The 15000-nt window shown below is 48.9% G+C and overlaps 1 protein-coding gene across 1 annotated transcript in view; it reads right to left on the bottom strand.

Moving 5' to 3' along the window:
- The window catches only part of pam (peptidylglycine alpha-amidating monooxygenase), a 24735-nt gene extending 12194 nt beyond the window's left edge, over positions 1-12541 (bottom strand). The window contains exons 1-2 of the mRNA XM_056432924.1: positions 12259-12541; positions 837-966 (exon numbers count right to left, since the gene is read on the bottom strand). Coding sequence (XP_056288899.1) covers positions 837-966; positions 12259-12505 — 377 coding nt within the window. The 5' untranslated portion in view covers positions 12506-12541. The remainder of the gene's footprint in view (positions 1-836; positions 967-12258) is intronic.
- Between the last annotated feature and the right edge of the window lie 2459 nt (positions 12542-15000).

The raw sequence follows: 15000 nt of genomic DNA, 5'->3' as shown, positions 1-15000 counted from the left end.
TGTTTTATGGAACCAGCTTCCAATTTCAGTCCGGAGGCAGACACAGTCACCTCGTTTAAGAGTAGACTGAAGACCTTCCTCTTTGACAGAGCTTATAGTTAGGGCTGAATCAGGTTCACCTGGTCCGCCCCTTGATATGCTGCTATAGGCTTATAGCTGCCGGGGACGCTTTTAGGATGCACTGAGTACCTATCTCCTCTTTTTCTCTCCTTAAGGATGAATTTTCATCTCTCAATCACACGCTACTAACTCTGCTTTCTCCCGGAAGTCCTTTGACTTTACGTCTCATGGGGTCATCGGACCCTATGAGACGGCATAGATCCTATCTGCCTGATGGATCGTCTGGGTCGTGGAATTCCTGCTCATGACTACGCCACTGTCCTGTTGAGACTCCGCCCACTCCTCCTCCCCACCGCCATCTGCCTGATGGATCGTGGAGGTCTCCATCGTGGAATATGCCTACTATGAACTATTCATACACTCTGTCATATTCATTGAATGTATTTTAACTCTAAATCTGTCCTTCTGTACACATTACATCTATTGTTCTGTCCATCCTGGAGAGGGATCCTCCTCTGTTGCTCTCCTGAAGGTTTCTTCCCTTTTTTTCCCCCTGAAGGGTTATTTGGGAGTTTTTCCTGGTCCGATGTGAGGTTTTGGGGCAGGGATGTCTGTGTACAGATTGTAAAGCACTCCGAGACAAATTTGTAATTTGTGAAATTGGGCTATACAAATAAACTGAATTGAATTGAATTGAATGTTGAACTCATGTTCCTCAGACCCAGCAGCTGCCCCTCACGCTGCATGACAGTGATGTCATCAGTGATGTCACTCACCCTGGGCCCCAGTGGTGGTCTCCTCTGTGGAAGATGACCAGGTTACCTTCTGAGTCCAGGGCCAGACCAGAGACCTGACCCAGCTGGAGGGAGCTGTGGGGCCACGAGGACACCTGCTCCAGGTGGTAGTCTACACACACACACACACACACACACACACACACACACACACACACACACACACACACACACACACACACACACACACACACACACACACACACACACACACACACACACACACACACACACACACACACACACACACACACACACACACACACACTCTGTTTGAACACATTTTAAAACATTGTCAGAATACAGTTTTCCACATTCAACTGTTCAGTGAAATAATGAAACCCGCTCTGGGCTCATCTCCCATCAGGCCTCTGCTGCTGATTCATAGGTATTCAAACTTTTAAGTATTGCAATTGCACAATTCTTCTGGTTCAGTGTTGATGTATGTGCTGCTGGTGTAAACGCTCTCGATCCCAACAGGCTGTGAGCCCCCAGGCCCCGCTGTGCGTCTCTTGGACAGGTGTTCAGGCTGCAGCTCGTGTCCCACGCCACTCAGAGTACAACAATGGAAGTGGTCAGAGAGCCGTATGATGACTGGAAGAGGCCATCGGGGAGGTCTGTGGGACCTCCACCTCGAGACAACCGGACTGGATACATACCGCCTTCCATGTGTGTGATCTGTGTCTATGAACACACAGGTCATTAAAGCTGCAAGCAGCAATCAACAGGCATGAGATTGGCAGCTGTGATGATGATGTCATCAGGAAACACTGCATACACTTTAATTGTTATGCAGCTGATACTCAATTATATCTCTGATCCAACCAGAGGAGTCCAACCAGCTCACTTCAAGATGTCTTAAAGACATAAAACATGAGGAGCTGAAACTTCCTGATGTTAAACTGACAAACTGAAGTTATTGACTGAGCAGCTCAGAGGTCAGAGGTCAGGTGAAGTGGTTTATGTAGACCACATCGCCCTGGCACCAACACCCTGCAGAGGACCTCTGTTCTACTGGATCAGGACTTGACCTTTAAGTCCACGTGAAGAACATCTCAAGGACTCTTTGATTCATCTACTCCTTATTATCAGGATGCTCTAATAAGCTTGTAGTACCATGTTACCCCACTAGAGAGCTTGTAGTACCATGTTACCCCACTAGAGAGCTTGTAGTACCATGTTACACCACTAGAGAGCTTGTAGTACCATATTACCCCACTAGAGAGCTTGTAGTACCATGTTACCCCACTAGAGAGCTTGTAGAACCATATTACCAGACTAGAGAGCTTGTAGTACCATGTTACCCCACTAGAGAGCTTGTAGTACCATGTTACCCCACTAGAGAGCTTGTAGTACCATGTTACCCCACTAGAGAGCTTGTAATACCATGTTAGTCCACTAGAGAGCTTGTAGTACCATGTTACACCACTAGAGAGCTTGTAGTACCATATTACCCCACTAGAGAGCTTGTAGTACCATGTTACCCCACTAGAGAGCTTGTAGTACCATATTACCCCACTAGAGAGCTTGTAGTACCATGTTACCCCACTAGAGAGCTTGTAGTACCATATTACCCACTAGAGAGCTTGTAGTACCATATTACCCCACTAGAGAGCTTGTAGTACCATGTTACCCCACTAGAGAGCTTGTAGTGCCATATTACCCCACTAGAGAGCTTGTAGTACCATGTTACCCCACTAGAGAGCTTGTAGTACCATATCACCCCACTAGAGAGCTTGTAGTACCATGTTACCCACTAGAGAGCTTGTAGTACCATGTTACCCCACTAGAGAGCTTGTAGTACCATGTTACCCCACTAGAGAGCTTGTAGTACCATGTTACCCCACTAGAGAGCTTGTAGTACCATGTTGCCCCACTAGAGAGCTTGTAGTAACATGTTACCCCACTAGAGAGCTTGTAGTACCATGTTACCCCACTAGAGAGCTTGTAGTACCATGTTACCCCACTAGAGGGCTTGTAGTACCATGTTACCCCACTAGAGAGCTTGTAGTAACATGTTACCCCACTAGAGAGCTTGTAGTACCATGTTACCCCACTAGAGAGCTTGTAGTACCATGTTACCCCACTAGAGAGCTTGTAGTAACATGTTACCCCACTAGAGAGCTTGTAGTACCATGTTACCCCACTAGAGAGCTTGTAGTACCATGTTACCCCACTAGAGAGCTTGTAGTACCATGTTACCCCACTAGAGAGCTTGTAGTACCATGTTACCCCACTAGAGAGCTTGTAGTACCATGTTACCCACTAGAGAGCTTGTAGTACCATGTTACCCCACTAGAGAGCTTGTAGTACCATGTTACCCCACTAGAGAGCTTGTAGTACCATGTTACCCCACTAGAGAGCTTGTAGTACCATGTTACCCCACTAGAGAGCTTGTAGTACCATGTTACCCCACTAGAGAGCTTGAGTACCATGTTACCCCACTAGAGAGCTTGTAGTACCATGTTACCCCACTAGAGAGCTTGTAGTACCATGTTACCCCACTAGAGAGCTTGTAGTACCATGTTACCTCACTAGAGAGCTTGTAGTACCATGTTACCCCACTAGAGAGCTTGTAGTACCATGTTACCCCACTAGAGAGCTTGTAGTACCATGTTACCCCACTAGAGAGCTTGTAGTACCATGTTACCCCACTAGAGAGCTTGTAGTACCATGTTACCCCACTAGAGAGCTTGTAGTACCATGTTACCCCACTAGAGAGCTTGTAGTACCATGTTACCCCACTAGAGAGCTTGTAGTACCATGTTACCCCACTAGAGAGCTTGTAGTACCATGTTACCCCACTAGAGAGCTTGTAGTACCATGTTACCCCACTAGAGAGCTTGTAGTACCATGTTACCCACTAGAGAGCTTGTAGTACCATGTTACCCCACTAGAGAGCTTGTAGTACCATGTTACCCCACTAGAGAGCTTGTAGTACCATGTTACCCCACTAGAGAGCTTGTAGTACCATGTTACCCCACTAGAGAGCTTGTAGTACCATGTTACCCACTAGAGAGCTTGTAGTACCATGTTACCCCACTAGAGAGCTTGTAGTACCATGTTACCCCACTAGAGAGCTTGTAGTACCATGTTACCCCACTAGAGAGCTTGTAGTACCATGTTACCCCACTAGAGAGCTTGTAGTACCATGTTACCCCACTAGAGAGCTTGTAGTACCATGTTACCCACTAGAGAGCTTGTAGTACCATGTTACCCCACTAGAGAGCTTGTAGTACCATGTTACCCCACTAGAGAGCTTGTAGTACCATGTTACCCCACTAGAGAGCTTGTAGTACCATGTTACCCCACTAGAGAGCTTGTAGTACCATGTTACCTCACTAGAGAGCTTGTAGTACCATGTTACCCCACTAGAGAGCTTGTAGTACCATGTTACCCCACTAGAGAGCTTGTAGAACCATGTTACCCCACTAGAGAGCTTGTAGTACCATATTACCCCACTAGAGAGCTTGTAGTACCATGTTACCTCACTAGAGAGCTTGTAGTACCATGTTACCCCACTAGAGAGCTTGGTACCATGTTATTACACCACTAGAGAGCATGTAGTAGCAAGTTAGCTCACTAGAGAGCTTGTAGTACCATGTTGCACCACTAGAGAGCTTGTACTACCACACACCCCACTCAGAGAGCTTAGAAAACATGTTACCCCACTAGAGAGCTTGTAGTACCATGTTACCCCACTAGAGAGCTTGTAGTACCATGTTACCCCACTAGAGAGCTTGTAGTACCATGTTACCCCACTAGAGAGCTTGTAGTAAATATGTTACCCCACTAGAGAGCTTGTAGTACCACAGTTACCCCACTAGAGAGCTTGTAGTACCATGTTACCCCACTAGAGAGCTTGTAGTACCATGTTACCCCACTAGAGAGCTTGTAGTAACATGTTACCCCACCAGAGAGCTTGTAGTACCATGTTACCCCACTAGAGAGCTTGTAGTACCATGTTACCCCACTAGAGAGCTTGTAGTACCATGTTACCCCACTAGAGAGCTTGTAGTACCATGTTACCCCACTAGAGAGCTTGTAGTACCATGTTACCCCACTAGAGAGCTTGTAGTACCATGTTACCCCACCAGAGAGCTTGTAGTACCATGTTACCCCACTAGAGAGCTTGTAGTACCATGTTACCCCACTAGAGAGCTTGTAGTACCATGTTACCCCACTAGAGAGCTTGTAGTACCATGTTACCCCACTCAGAGAGCTTGTAGTACCATGTTACCCCACTAGAGAGCTTGTAGTACCATGTTACCCCACTAGAGAGCTTGTAGTACCATGTTACCCCACTAGAGAGCTTGTAGTACCATGTTACCCCACTAGAGAGCTTGTAGTACCATGTTACCCCACTAGAGAGCTTGTAGTACCATGTTACCCCACTAGAGAGCTTGTAGTACCATGTTACCCCACCAGAGAGCTTGTAGTACCATGTTACCCCACTAGAGAGCTTGTAGTACCATGTTACCCCACTAGAGAGCTTGTAGTACCATGTTACCCCACTAGAGAGCTTGTAGTACCATGTTACCCCACTAGAGAGCTTGTAGTACCATGTTACCCCACTAGAGAGCTTGTAGTACCATGTTACCCCACTAGAGAGCTTGTAGTACCCCACTAGAGAGCTTAGCACTAGAGAGCTTGTAGTACCATGTTACCCCACTAGAGAGCTTGTAGTACCATGTTACCCCACTAGAGAGCTTGTAGTACCATGTTACCCACTAGAGAGCTTGTAGTACCATGTTACCCCACTAGAGAGCTTGTAGTACCATGTTACCCCACTAGAGAGCTTGTAGTACCATGTTACCCCACTAGAGAGCTTGTAGTACCATGTTACCCCACTAGAGAGCTTGTAGTACCATGTTACCCCACTAGAGAGCTTGTAGTACCATGTTACCCCACTAGAGAGCTTGTAGTACCATATTACCCCACTAGAGAGCTTGTTACCCCACTAGAGAGCTTGTAGTACCATGTTACCCCACTAGAGAGCTTGTAGTACCATGTTACCCCACTAGAGAGCTTGTAGTACCATGTTACCCCACTAGAGAGCTTGTTACCCCACTAGAGAGCTTGTAGTACCATGTTACCCCACTAGAGAGCTTGTAGTACCATGTTACCCCACCAGAGAGCTTGTAGTACCATGTTACCCCACTAGAGAGCTTGTAGTACCATGTTACCCCACTAGAGAGCTTGTAGTACCATGTTACCCCACTAGAGAGCTTGTAGTACCATGTTACCCACTAGAGAGCTTGTAGTACCATGTTACCCCACTAGAGAGCTTGTAGTACCATGTTACCCCACTAGAGAGCTTGTAGTACCATGTTACCCCACTAGAGAGCTTGTAGTACCATGTTACCCCACTAGAGAGCTTGTAGTACCATGTTACCCCACTAGAGAGCTTGTAGTACCATGTTACCCCACTAGAGAGCTTGTAGTACCATGTTACCCCACTAGAGAGCTTGTAGTACCATGTTACCCCACTAGAGAGCTTGTAGTACCATGTTACCCCACCAGAGAGCTTGTAGTACCATGTTACCCCACTAGAGAGCTTGTAGTACCATGTTACCCCACTAGAGAGCTTGTAGTACCATGTTACCCCACTAGAGAGCTTGTAGTACCATGTTACCCCACTAGAGAGCTTGTAGTACCATGTTACCCCACTAGAGAGCTTGTAGTACCATGTTACCTCACTAGAGAGCTTGTAGTACCATGTTACCCCACTAGAGAGCTTGTAGTACCATGTTACCCACTAGAGAGCTTGTAGTACCATGTTACCCCACTAGAGAGCTTGTAGTACCATGTTACCCCACTAGAGAGCTTGTGGTACCATGTTACCCCACTAGAGAGCTTGTAGTACCATGTTACCCCACTAGAGAGCTTGTAGTACCATGTTACCCCACTAGAGAGCTTGTAGTACCATGTTACCCCACTAGAGAGCTTGTAGTACCATGTTACCCCACTAGAGAGCTTGTAGTACCATGTTACCCCACTAGAGAGCTTGTAGTACCATGTTACCCCACTAGAGAGCTTGTAGTACCATGTTACCCCACTAGAGAGCTTGTAGTACCATGTTACCCCACCAGAGAGCTTGTAGTACCATGTTACCCCACTAGAGAGCTTGTAGTACCATGTTACCCCACTAGAGAGCTTGTAGTACCATGTTACCTCACTAGAGAGCTTGTAGTACCATGTTACCCCACTAGAGAGCTTGTAGTACCATGTTACCCACTAGAGAGCTTGTAGTACCATGTTACCCCACTAGAGAGCTTGTAGTACCATATTACCCACTAGAGTGCTTGTAGTACCATGTTACCCCACTAGAGAGCTTGTAGTACCATGTTACCCCACTAGAGAGCTTGTAGTACCATGTTACCCCACTAGAGAGCTTGTAGTACCATGTTACCCCACTAGAGAGCTTGTAGTACCATGTTACCCCACTAGAGAGCTTGTAGTACCATGTTACCCCACTAGAGAGCTTGTAGTACCATGTTACCCCACTAGAGAGCTTGTAGTACCATGTTACCCCACTAGAGAGCTTGTAGTACCATGTTACCCCACTAGAGAGCTTGTAGTACCATGTTACCCCACTAGAGAGCTTGTAGTACCATGTTACCCCACTAGAGAGCTTGTAGTACCATGTTACCCCACTAGAGAGCTTGTAGTACCATGTTACCCCACTAGAGAGCTTGTAGTACCATGTTACCCCACTAGAGAGCTTGTAGTACCATGTTACCCCACTAGAGAGCTTGTAGTACCATGTTACCCCACTAGAGAGCTTGTAGTACCATGTTACCCCACTAGAGCTTGTAGTACCATGTTACCCCACTAGAGAGCTTGTAGTACCATGTTACCCCACTAGAGAGCTTGTAGTACCATGTTACCCCACTAGAGAGCTTGTAGTACCATGTTACCCCACTAGAGAGCTTGTAGTACCATGTTACCCCACTAGAGAGCTTGTAGTACCATGTTACCCCACTAGAGAGCTTGTAGTACCATGTTACCCCACTAGAGAGCTTGTAGTACCATGTTACCCCACTAGAGAGCTTGTGGTACCATGTTACCCCACTAGAGAGCTTGTAGTACCATGTTACCCCACTAGAGAGCTTGTAGTACCATGTTACCCCACTAGAGAGCTTGTAGTACCATGTTACCCCACTAGAGAGCTTGTGGTACCATGTTACCCCACTAGAGAGCTTAGTACCATGTTACCCCACTAGAGGGCTTGTAGTACCATGTTACCCCACTAGAGAGCTTGTAGTACCATATTACCCCACTAGAGAGCTTGTAGTACCATGTTACCCCACTAGAGAGCTTGTAGTACCATATTACCCCACTAGAGAGCTTGTAGTATGTTACCCCACCAGAGAGCTTGTAGTACCATGTTACTAGAGGGCTTGTAGTGCCATGTTACCCCACTAGAGAGCTTGTAGTACCATGTTACCCCACTAGAGAGCTTGTAGTACCATGTTACCCCACTAGAGAGCTTGTAGTACCATGTTACCCCACTAGAGAGCTGCCTCACTAGACATGGGCATACTTGTAGTCCCTAGAGTCTAAAGTAGGAGGAGCCAGTGCCTTCATGTCTCAAGCTCCTCCTCTTTGATGAACGCAGGATACACCTTCTCCTCCTCTCCTGGAGGAACACTCTCCTCTCATGGTGGGATACCTCTGTGAGACCTGGAGATGCTGATAGAGGCTGAGAGGCTGAGGGGGACGCTTAGGAGACACTGAGCTCCTCCCTCCTCTCTCCTTATGGACGCTTAGGATACACTGAGCTCCTCTCTCCTCTCTCCTTATGGACGCTTAGGATACACTGAGCTCCTCTCTCCTCTCTCCTTATGGACGTTTAGGATACACTGAGTTCCTCTCTCCTCTCTCCTTATGGACGCTTAGGATACACTGAGCTCCTCTCTCCTCTCCTTATGGACGCTTAGGATACACTGAGCTCTCTCTCTTCTCCTCTCTCCTTATGGACGCTTAGGATACACTGAGCCCTCTCCTCTCTCCTTATGGACGCTTAGGATACACTGAGCTCTCTCCTCTCTCTCTCCTTATGGACGCTTAGGATACACTGAGCCCTCCTCTCTCCTGATGGACGCTAGGATACACTGAGCCTCTCTCCTCTCTCCTTATGGGGCTCCTGAGCCCTCTCCTTATGGACGCTTAGATACACTGCTCTCTCCTGATGGGCCTTAGGATACACTGAGCTCCTCTCTCCTAGGATCTCTCTCCCTGGAGCCTTAGGACACCTGAGCTCCTCTCTCCTTATGGACGCTAGGACACACTGAGCTCCTCTCTCCTCTCTCCTTAGCTTAGGAGACACTGAGCTCCTCTCCTTATGGGCCACTGAGCCTCCTCTCTTATGGACGCTTGGGAGACACTGAGCTCCTCTCCTCTCCTTATGGACGCTTAGGATTGGATACACTGAGCTCCTCTCCTCTCCTTATGGACGTTTAGGATACACTGAGTTCCTCTCTCCTCTCCTTATGGACGCTTAGGATACTGAGCTCCTCCTCTCTCCTTATGGACGTTTAGGATACACTGAGCTCCTCTCTCCTCTCTCCTTATGGACGCTAGGATACACTGAGCTCCTCTCTCCTCTCTCCTTATGGACGCTTAGGATACACTGAGCTCTCTCCTCTCTCTCCTTATGGACGCTTAGGATACACTGAGCTCCTCTCCTCTCTCCTTATGGACGCTTAGGATACACTGGGCTCTCTCTCCTTATGGACGCTTAGGATACACTGAGCTCCTCTCCTCTCTACTTATGGACCCTTAGGCCACACTGAGCTCCTCTCTCCTCTCTCTCCTTATGGACGCTTAGGATACACTGAGCTCCTCTCTCCTCTCTCCTTATGGACGCTTAGGACACACTGAGCTCTCCTCTCCTCTCATGGACGCTTAGGATACACTGAGCTCCTCTCTCCTCTCTCCTCATGGACGTTTAGGATACACTGAGCTCCTCTCTCCTCTCTCCTTATGGACGCTTAGGATACACTCTTCTCTCTCCTCTCCTTATGGACGCTTAGGATACACTGAGCTCTCTCTCCTCTCTCCTTATGGACGCTTAGGATACAATGAGCCCTCTCCTCTCTCCTTATGGACTTAGGATACACTGAGCCCTCCTCTCCTCTCTCCTTATGTACGCTTAGGATACACTGAGCTCCTCCCTCCTCTCTCCTTAGTGCACGCTTAGGATACACTGAGCCTCTCTCCTCTCCTTATGGACGCTTAGGATACACTGAGCTCCTCTCTCCTCTCCTTATGAGCTTACTCTCTCCTTATGGACGCTTAGGAGGATACACTGAGCCTCTCTCCTCTCTCCTTATGGACGCTAGGATACACTGAGCTCCTCTCTCCTCTCTCCTTATGGACGCTTAGGACACACTGAGCTCCTCTCTCCTCTCTCCTTATGGACGCTTAGGATACACTGAGCTCCTCTCTCCTCTCCTTCTCTCCTCATGGACGCTTAGGATACACTGAGCTCCTCTCTCCTCTCTCTTGATGGGCCTCTCTCCTCTCTCTGATGGACGCTTAGGATACACTGAGCTCCTCTCTCCTCTCCTCTCTCCTTATGGACGCTTAGGATACACTGAGCTCCTCTCCTTATGCGGACGCTTAGGACACTGAGCCCTCTCTCCTTCTGGACGCTTAGGATACACGGAGCCCTCTCTCTCTCCTCCTCTCCTTCTGGACGCTTAGGATACACTGTGCTCCTCTCTCCTCTCCTCTCTCTCCCTTCTGGAGCTTAGGATACACTGAGCCCTCTCTCTCCTCTCTCCTTATGGACGCTTAGGATACACTGAGCTCCTCTCTCCTTATGTACGTTTAGGATACACTAAGCTCCTCTCTACTCTCCTCTCTCCTTATGGACGCTTAGGATACACTGAGCTCCTCTCTCCTCTCTCCTTATGGACGCTAGGATACACTGAGCCCTCTCCTTATGGACGCTTAGGATACAATGAGCTCCTCCTCTCCTCTCTCCTTATGGACGCCTTAGGATACACTGAGCTCTCTCTCCTCTCCTTATGTAATGTTTGGGATACACTGAGCTCTTCTCTCTCCTCTCTCCTTATGGACGCTTAGGATACACTGCTCCTCTCTCCTCTCTCCTTATGGACGTTTAGGATACACTGAGCTCCTCTCCTCTCTCCTTATGGACGCTTAGGATACACTGAGTTCCTCTCTCCTCTCTCCTTATGGACGCGAGGATACACTGAGCCCTCTCTCCTCTCCTTATGGACGCTTTGGATACACTGAGCTCCTCTCTCCTCTCCTCTCTCCTTATGGACGTTTAGGATACACTGAGCTCCTCTCTCCTCTCCTCTCTCCTTATGGACGTTTAGGATGCACTGAGCACCTCTCTCCTTATGGATGAATCTTCATCTCTCCATCACACATTACTAACTCTGTTTCCTCTCCTGAGTCCTTGTGACTTCAGGTCTCAGAGGGTCCATTGGACCTGGTGGGTCTGATGCCTCCTGCCGTGGCCCTTGAAAGGGTTGTTTCTGTTCCTGATCTGATGTGAGGTCAAAGGTCAGGGATGTCTGTGTGTACAGAACCCCCCGAGGCAAATTCGTAATGTGTGATATTGGGCTATACAAAATCAACTGAATTGAATTGTTCCTGGAAGTTTGCTCCCCTACTGAAGGTACATTCATAGGACATTGAAGACATTAAGTATTTATGTTGCTGTGAAACCATCTCCTTTAATTTACTGGATCTATTCAACTTTCTCAACAAAGCTACATTTTACAAAAATTACATTTGAACCAATTACGATAACGTTAGTTTACTTTTGTCCAAAACACATGTTTACTGACGGAACTTGACAACTAAAACCAACAAAACCACTAAATTGAACCTCCGTATGGCTCATCCCACTGCTGGTGGAACAGTGTAATTCATGTGTGGGTCACATGCTCACTGGTCCCGTCATATCCAAAATGCTCCCTCGCTGCCAGTTTAAAATCACTTGACAGCGGCTGGAGAGTTCCCTCTGAAATGTTCAGAGCAACACTTCAATCTTTAAACATGTGGAAGGAAATCAACACGATGGACCTCAAGGATGCACATGCTGCGTTTAGTGGGAAGCTAAGCGTCGCTTCTTTCTAAAACAACTCCACTCAGCACTGAAGCCAGAACAAACATCGATGTCATGAGGCAGTGAATGAATCAAAGGGTCTGAGGAACGTATCCATGGGCAGGCAAAGGGATGAGGACCAGAGGCAGATGTGAACTTCTATACTTGAATCTTCAAGTAGTTCCATAGCACAATAACTCTCCAGAGGGGTGATGTGGGGACTGGGCTACAACATATGTAATGTGTTACAGTTTGAGAATACAGGAACACAGAAAGAAAACAAAGAGGATGTTGTACACATCCAGGACCCACCTTCAGCTAGCAGCTTGCTTCTCGGCGACTTGGTTGTGGCCTCAAGCTGATGGAATTTGTGGACTCTGTCCCTCACCAAAACATGACCCACCCTGGTCTGGAAGGCTAGTCTGGGGAAGCCCAGGTCTTTCTTTTGTATTAAGCTATCAATCTGAGCCACCAACTCAGCCTGGGCTCTCTGCGTCTGGCTTGGGTTGTACTTATGAACAGGAGCTACATCCTGGCTCTGGCCTAGCAGCGTGGACATTACAGAATAGAGGTCACCTGCACAGACAAGGGCACAGAAGGACAGGAAAGATTGGAAATAAAGGACAAGGAGACTGAAGGCCAAAGGCAAAGTCTTGTTCAACACATGAATCTAGCTCACTTGTTCAGAAGGCTGATGAAGTATCTGGATGGGACGAGTGATATCAAAAGGATAACAAACCAAATATGTACTGGCCACTACATGCCTCTGGTGTAAAAAGTGTTTTGCTAGACATCAGCGAGCAGAACATGTGTTGGGTTGTCAGGAGATTGTGTTGGGCCAGAGAAGAGTTCAGGAGGAAAGAGTAGAGCCAGCAGGAAGCCACCGAGTGGACAGGAAGGACGCTGCATGCAGTTCAACGAGGAGACGACAGTACAACCGACTGTCGTCTTGAAGCTCTCGGATACAGTCACATGGGCAGGACTGAGCCCCCCCACCCCGAGGCTGCACTCAATGTGGCCAGAGACTTTAAATACACCACTGGTGTCTAGCTCTGCTGAGAGATCACCAACACATCAGCTGCCCGACTCATAGTGGTATCAACTTGACCACGTTGACACTTATTCCAGAGAAGGACACAAGGCCTTCCCAAATCAGATCATATTTCAGTTCCACTTGACACAGACTGGCAACTACAACTGGAGATTTGGATCAGACACCAGGAACCCCTCCATCTGGAGGTAAACACTTCCAGTGCTTGAGGGCAACTCCTTGGCTTCTTGACTAACATGCAGGGCAGATGTGTGCCGGTCGTTCAGAAGAATGAATGCACACAAGGAGCCTCCAAGCTCTGCACCAAGCTCCGATACCTAAGGCTCAAGACCAGCCTCTGGGGTTGGGTACTGTGCTGTCTGAGGGTCAGACCCTAGACTGTGTGGCTGGGCACCTTCCACAGCCTGACCGGGCTATCCTACCTCTGCAGGCTGAGGAGGTTCAACATGGAGTCAAAGGATACTCTGCAGCTTCTGGGACCAGCACCACCTGGTGAGGCCCTTACACCACCAACAAGGTGACCAGGGACCAGCACCAACTGGTGAGGCCCTTACACCACCAACAAGGTGACCAGGGACCAGCACCACCTGGTGAGGCTCTTACACCACCAACAAGGTGACCAGGGACCAGCACCACCTGGTGAGGCTCTTACACCACCAACAAGGTGACCAGGGACCAGCACCACCTGGTGAGGATCTTACACCACCAACAAGCCGGGGACCAGCACCATGACCAGGGACCAGCACCACCTGGTGAGGCTCTTACACCACCAACAAGGTGACCAGGGACCAGCACCACCTGGTGAGGATCTTACACCACCAACAAGGTGACCAGGGACCAGCACCACCTGGTGAGACCACCAACAGGGACCAGCACCTTGACCAGGGACCAGCACCACCTGGTGAGGATCTTACACCACCAACAACGTGACCAGGGACCCCATCACCACCTGGTGAGGCTCTTACACCACCAACAAGGTGACCAGGGACCAGCACCACCTGGTGAGGCTCTTACACCACCAACAAGGTGACCAGGGACGAGCACCACCTGGTGAGGCTCTTACACCACCAACAAGGTGACCAGGGACCAGCACCACCTGGTGAGGCCCTTACACGACCAACAGGGTAACCAGGGACCAGCACCTGGTGAGGCCCTTACACGACCAACAGGGTAACCAGGGACCTGCACCTGGTGAGGCCCTTACACGACCAACAGGGTAACCAGGGACCAGCACCTGGTGAGGCCCTTACACGACCAACAGGGTAACCAGGGACCAGCACCTGGTGAGGCCCTTACACGACCAACAGGGTAACCAGGGACCAGCACCTGGTGAGGCCCTTACACGACCAACAGGGTAACCAGGGACCAGCACCTGGTGAGGCCCTTACACGACCAACAGGGTAACCAGGGACCAGCACCTGGTGAGGCAGTTACACCACCAACAAGGTGACCAGGGACCAGCACCACCTGGTGAGGCCCTTACACGACCAACAGGGTAACCAGGGACCAGCACCTGGTGAGGCCCTTACACGACCAACAGGGTAACCAGGGACCAGCACCTGGTGAGGCCCTTACACGACCAACAGGGTAACCAGGGACCAGCACCACCTGGTGAGGCCCTTACACGACCAACAGGGTAACCAGGGACCAGCACCTGGTGAGGCCCTTACACGACCAACAGGGTAACCAGGGACCAGCACCTGGTGAGGCAGTTACACGACCAACAGGGTAACCAGGGACCAGCACCTGGTGAGGCCCTTACACGACCAACAGGGTAACCAGGGACCAGCACCTGGTGAGGCAGTTACACCACCAACAAGGTGACCAGGGACCCCATCCACCTGCCGACGTCTGGCACACTTTACCTTTATATGGTCACTTAACCTAATGATAGACTTTCCTTAGCGTTACATCTTCATCATGCTTCAGGTCCATGTTGTAATTACTGCTCATATGTTTAACGCAAATTACATTTTGGAATTACATGTAGGATGTGAATACTG

Source organism: Pseudoliparis swirei, chromosome 15 (assembly GCF_029220125.1).
Source record: "Pseudoliparis swirei isolate HS2019 ecotype Mariana Trench chromosome 15, NWPU_hadal_v1, whole genome shotgun sequence".
Lineage (NCBI taxonomy): Eukaryota > Metazoa > Chordata > Actinopteri > Perciformes > Liparidae > Pseudoliparis > Pseudoliparis swirei.
This window is presented reverse-complemented; position numbering and strand designations above follow the sequence as displayed.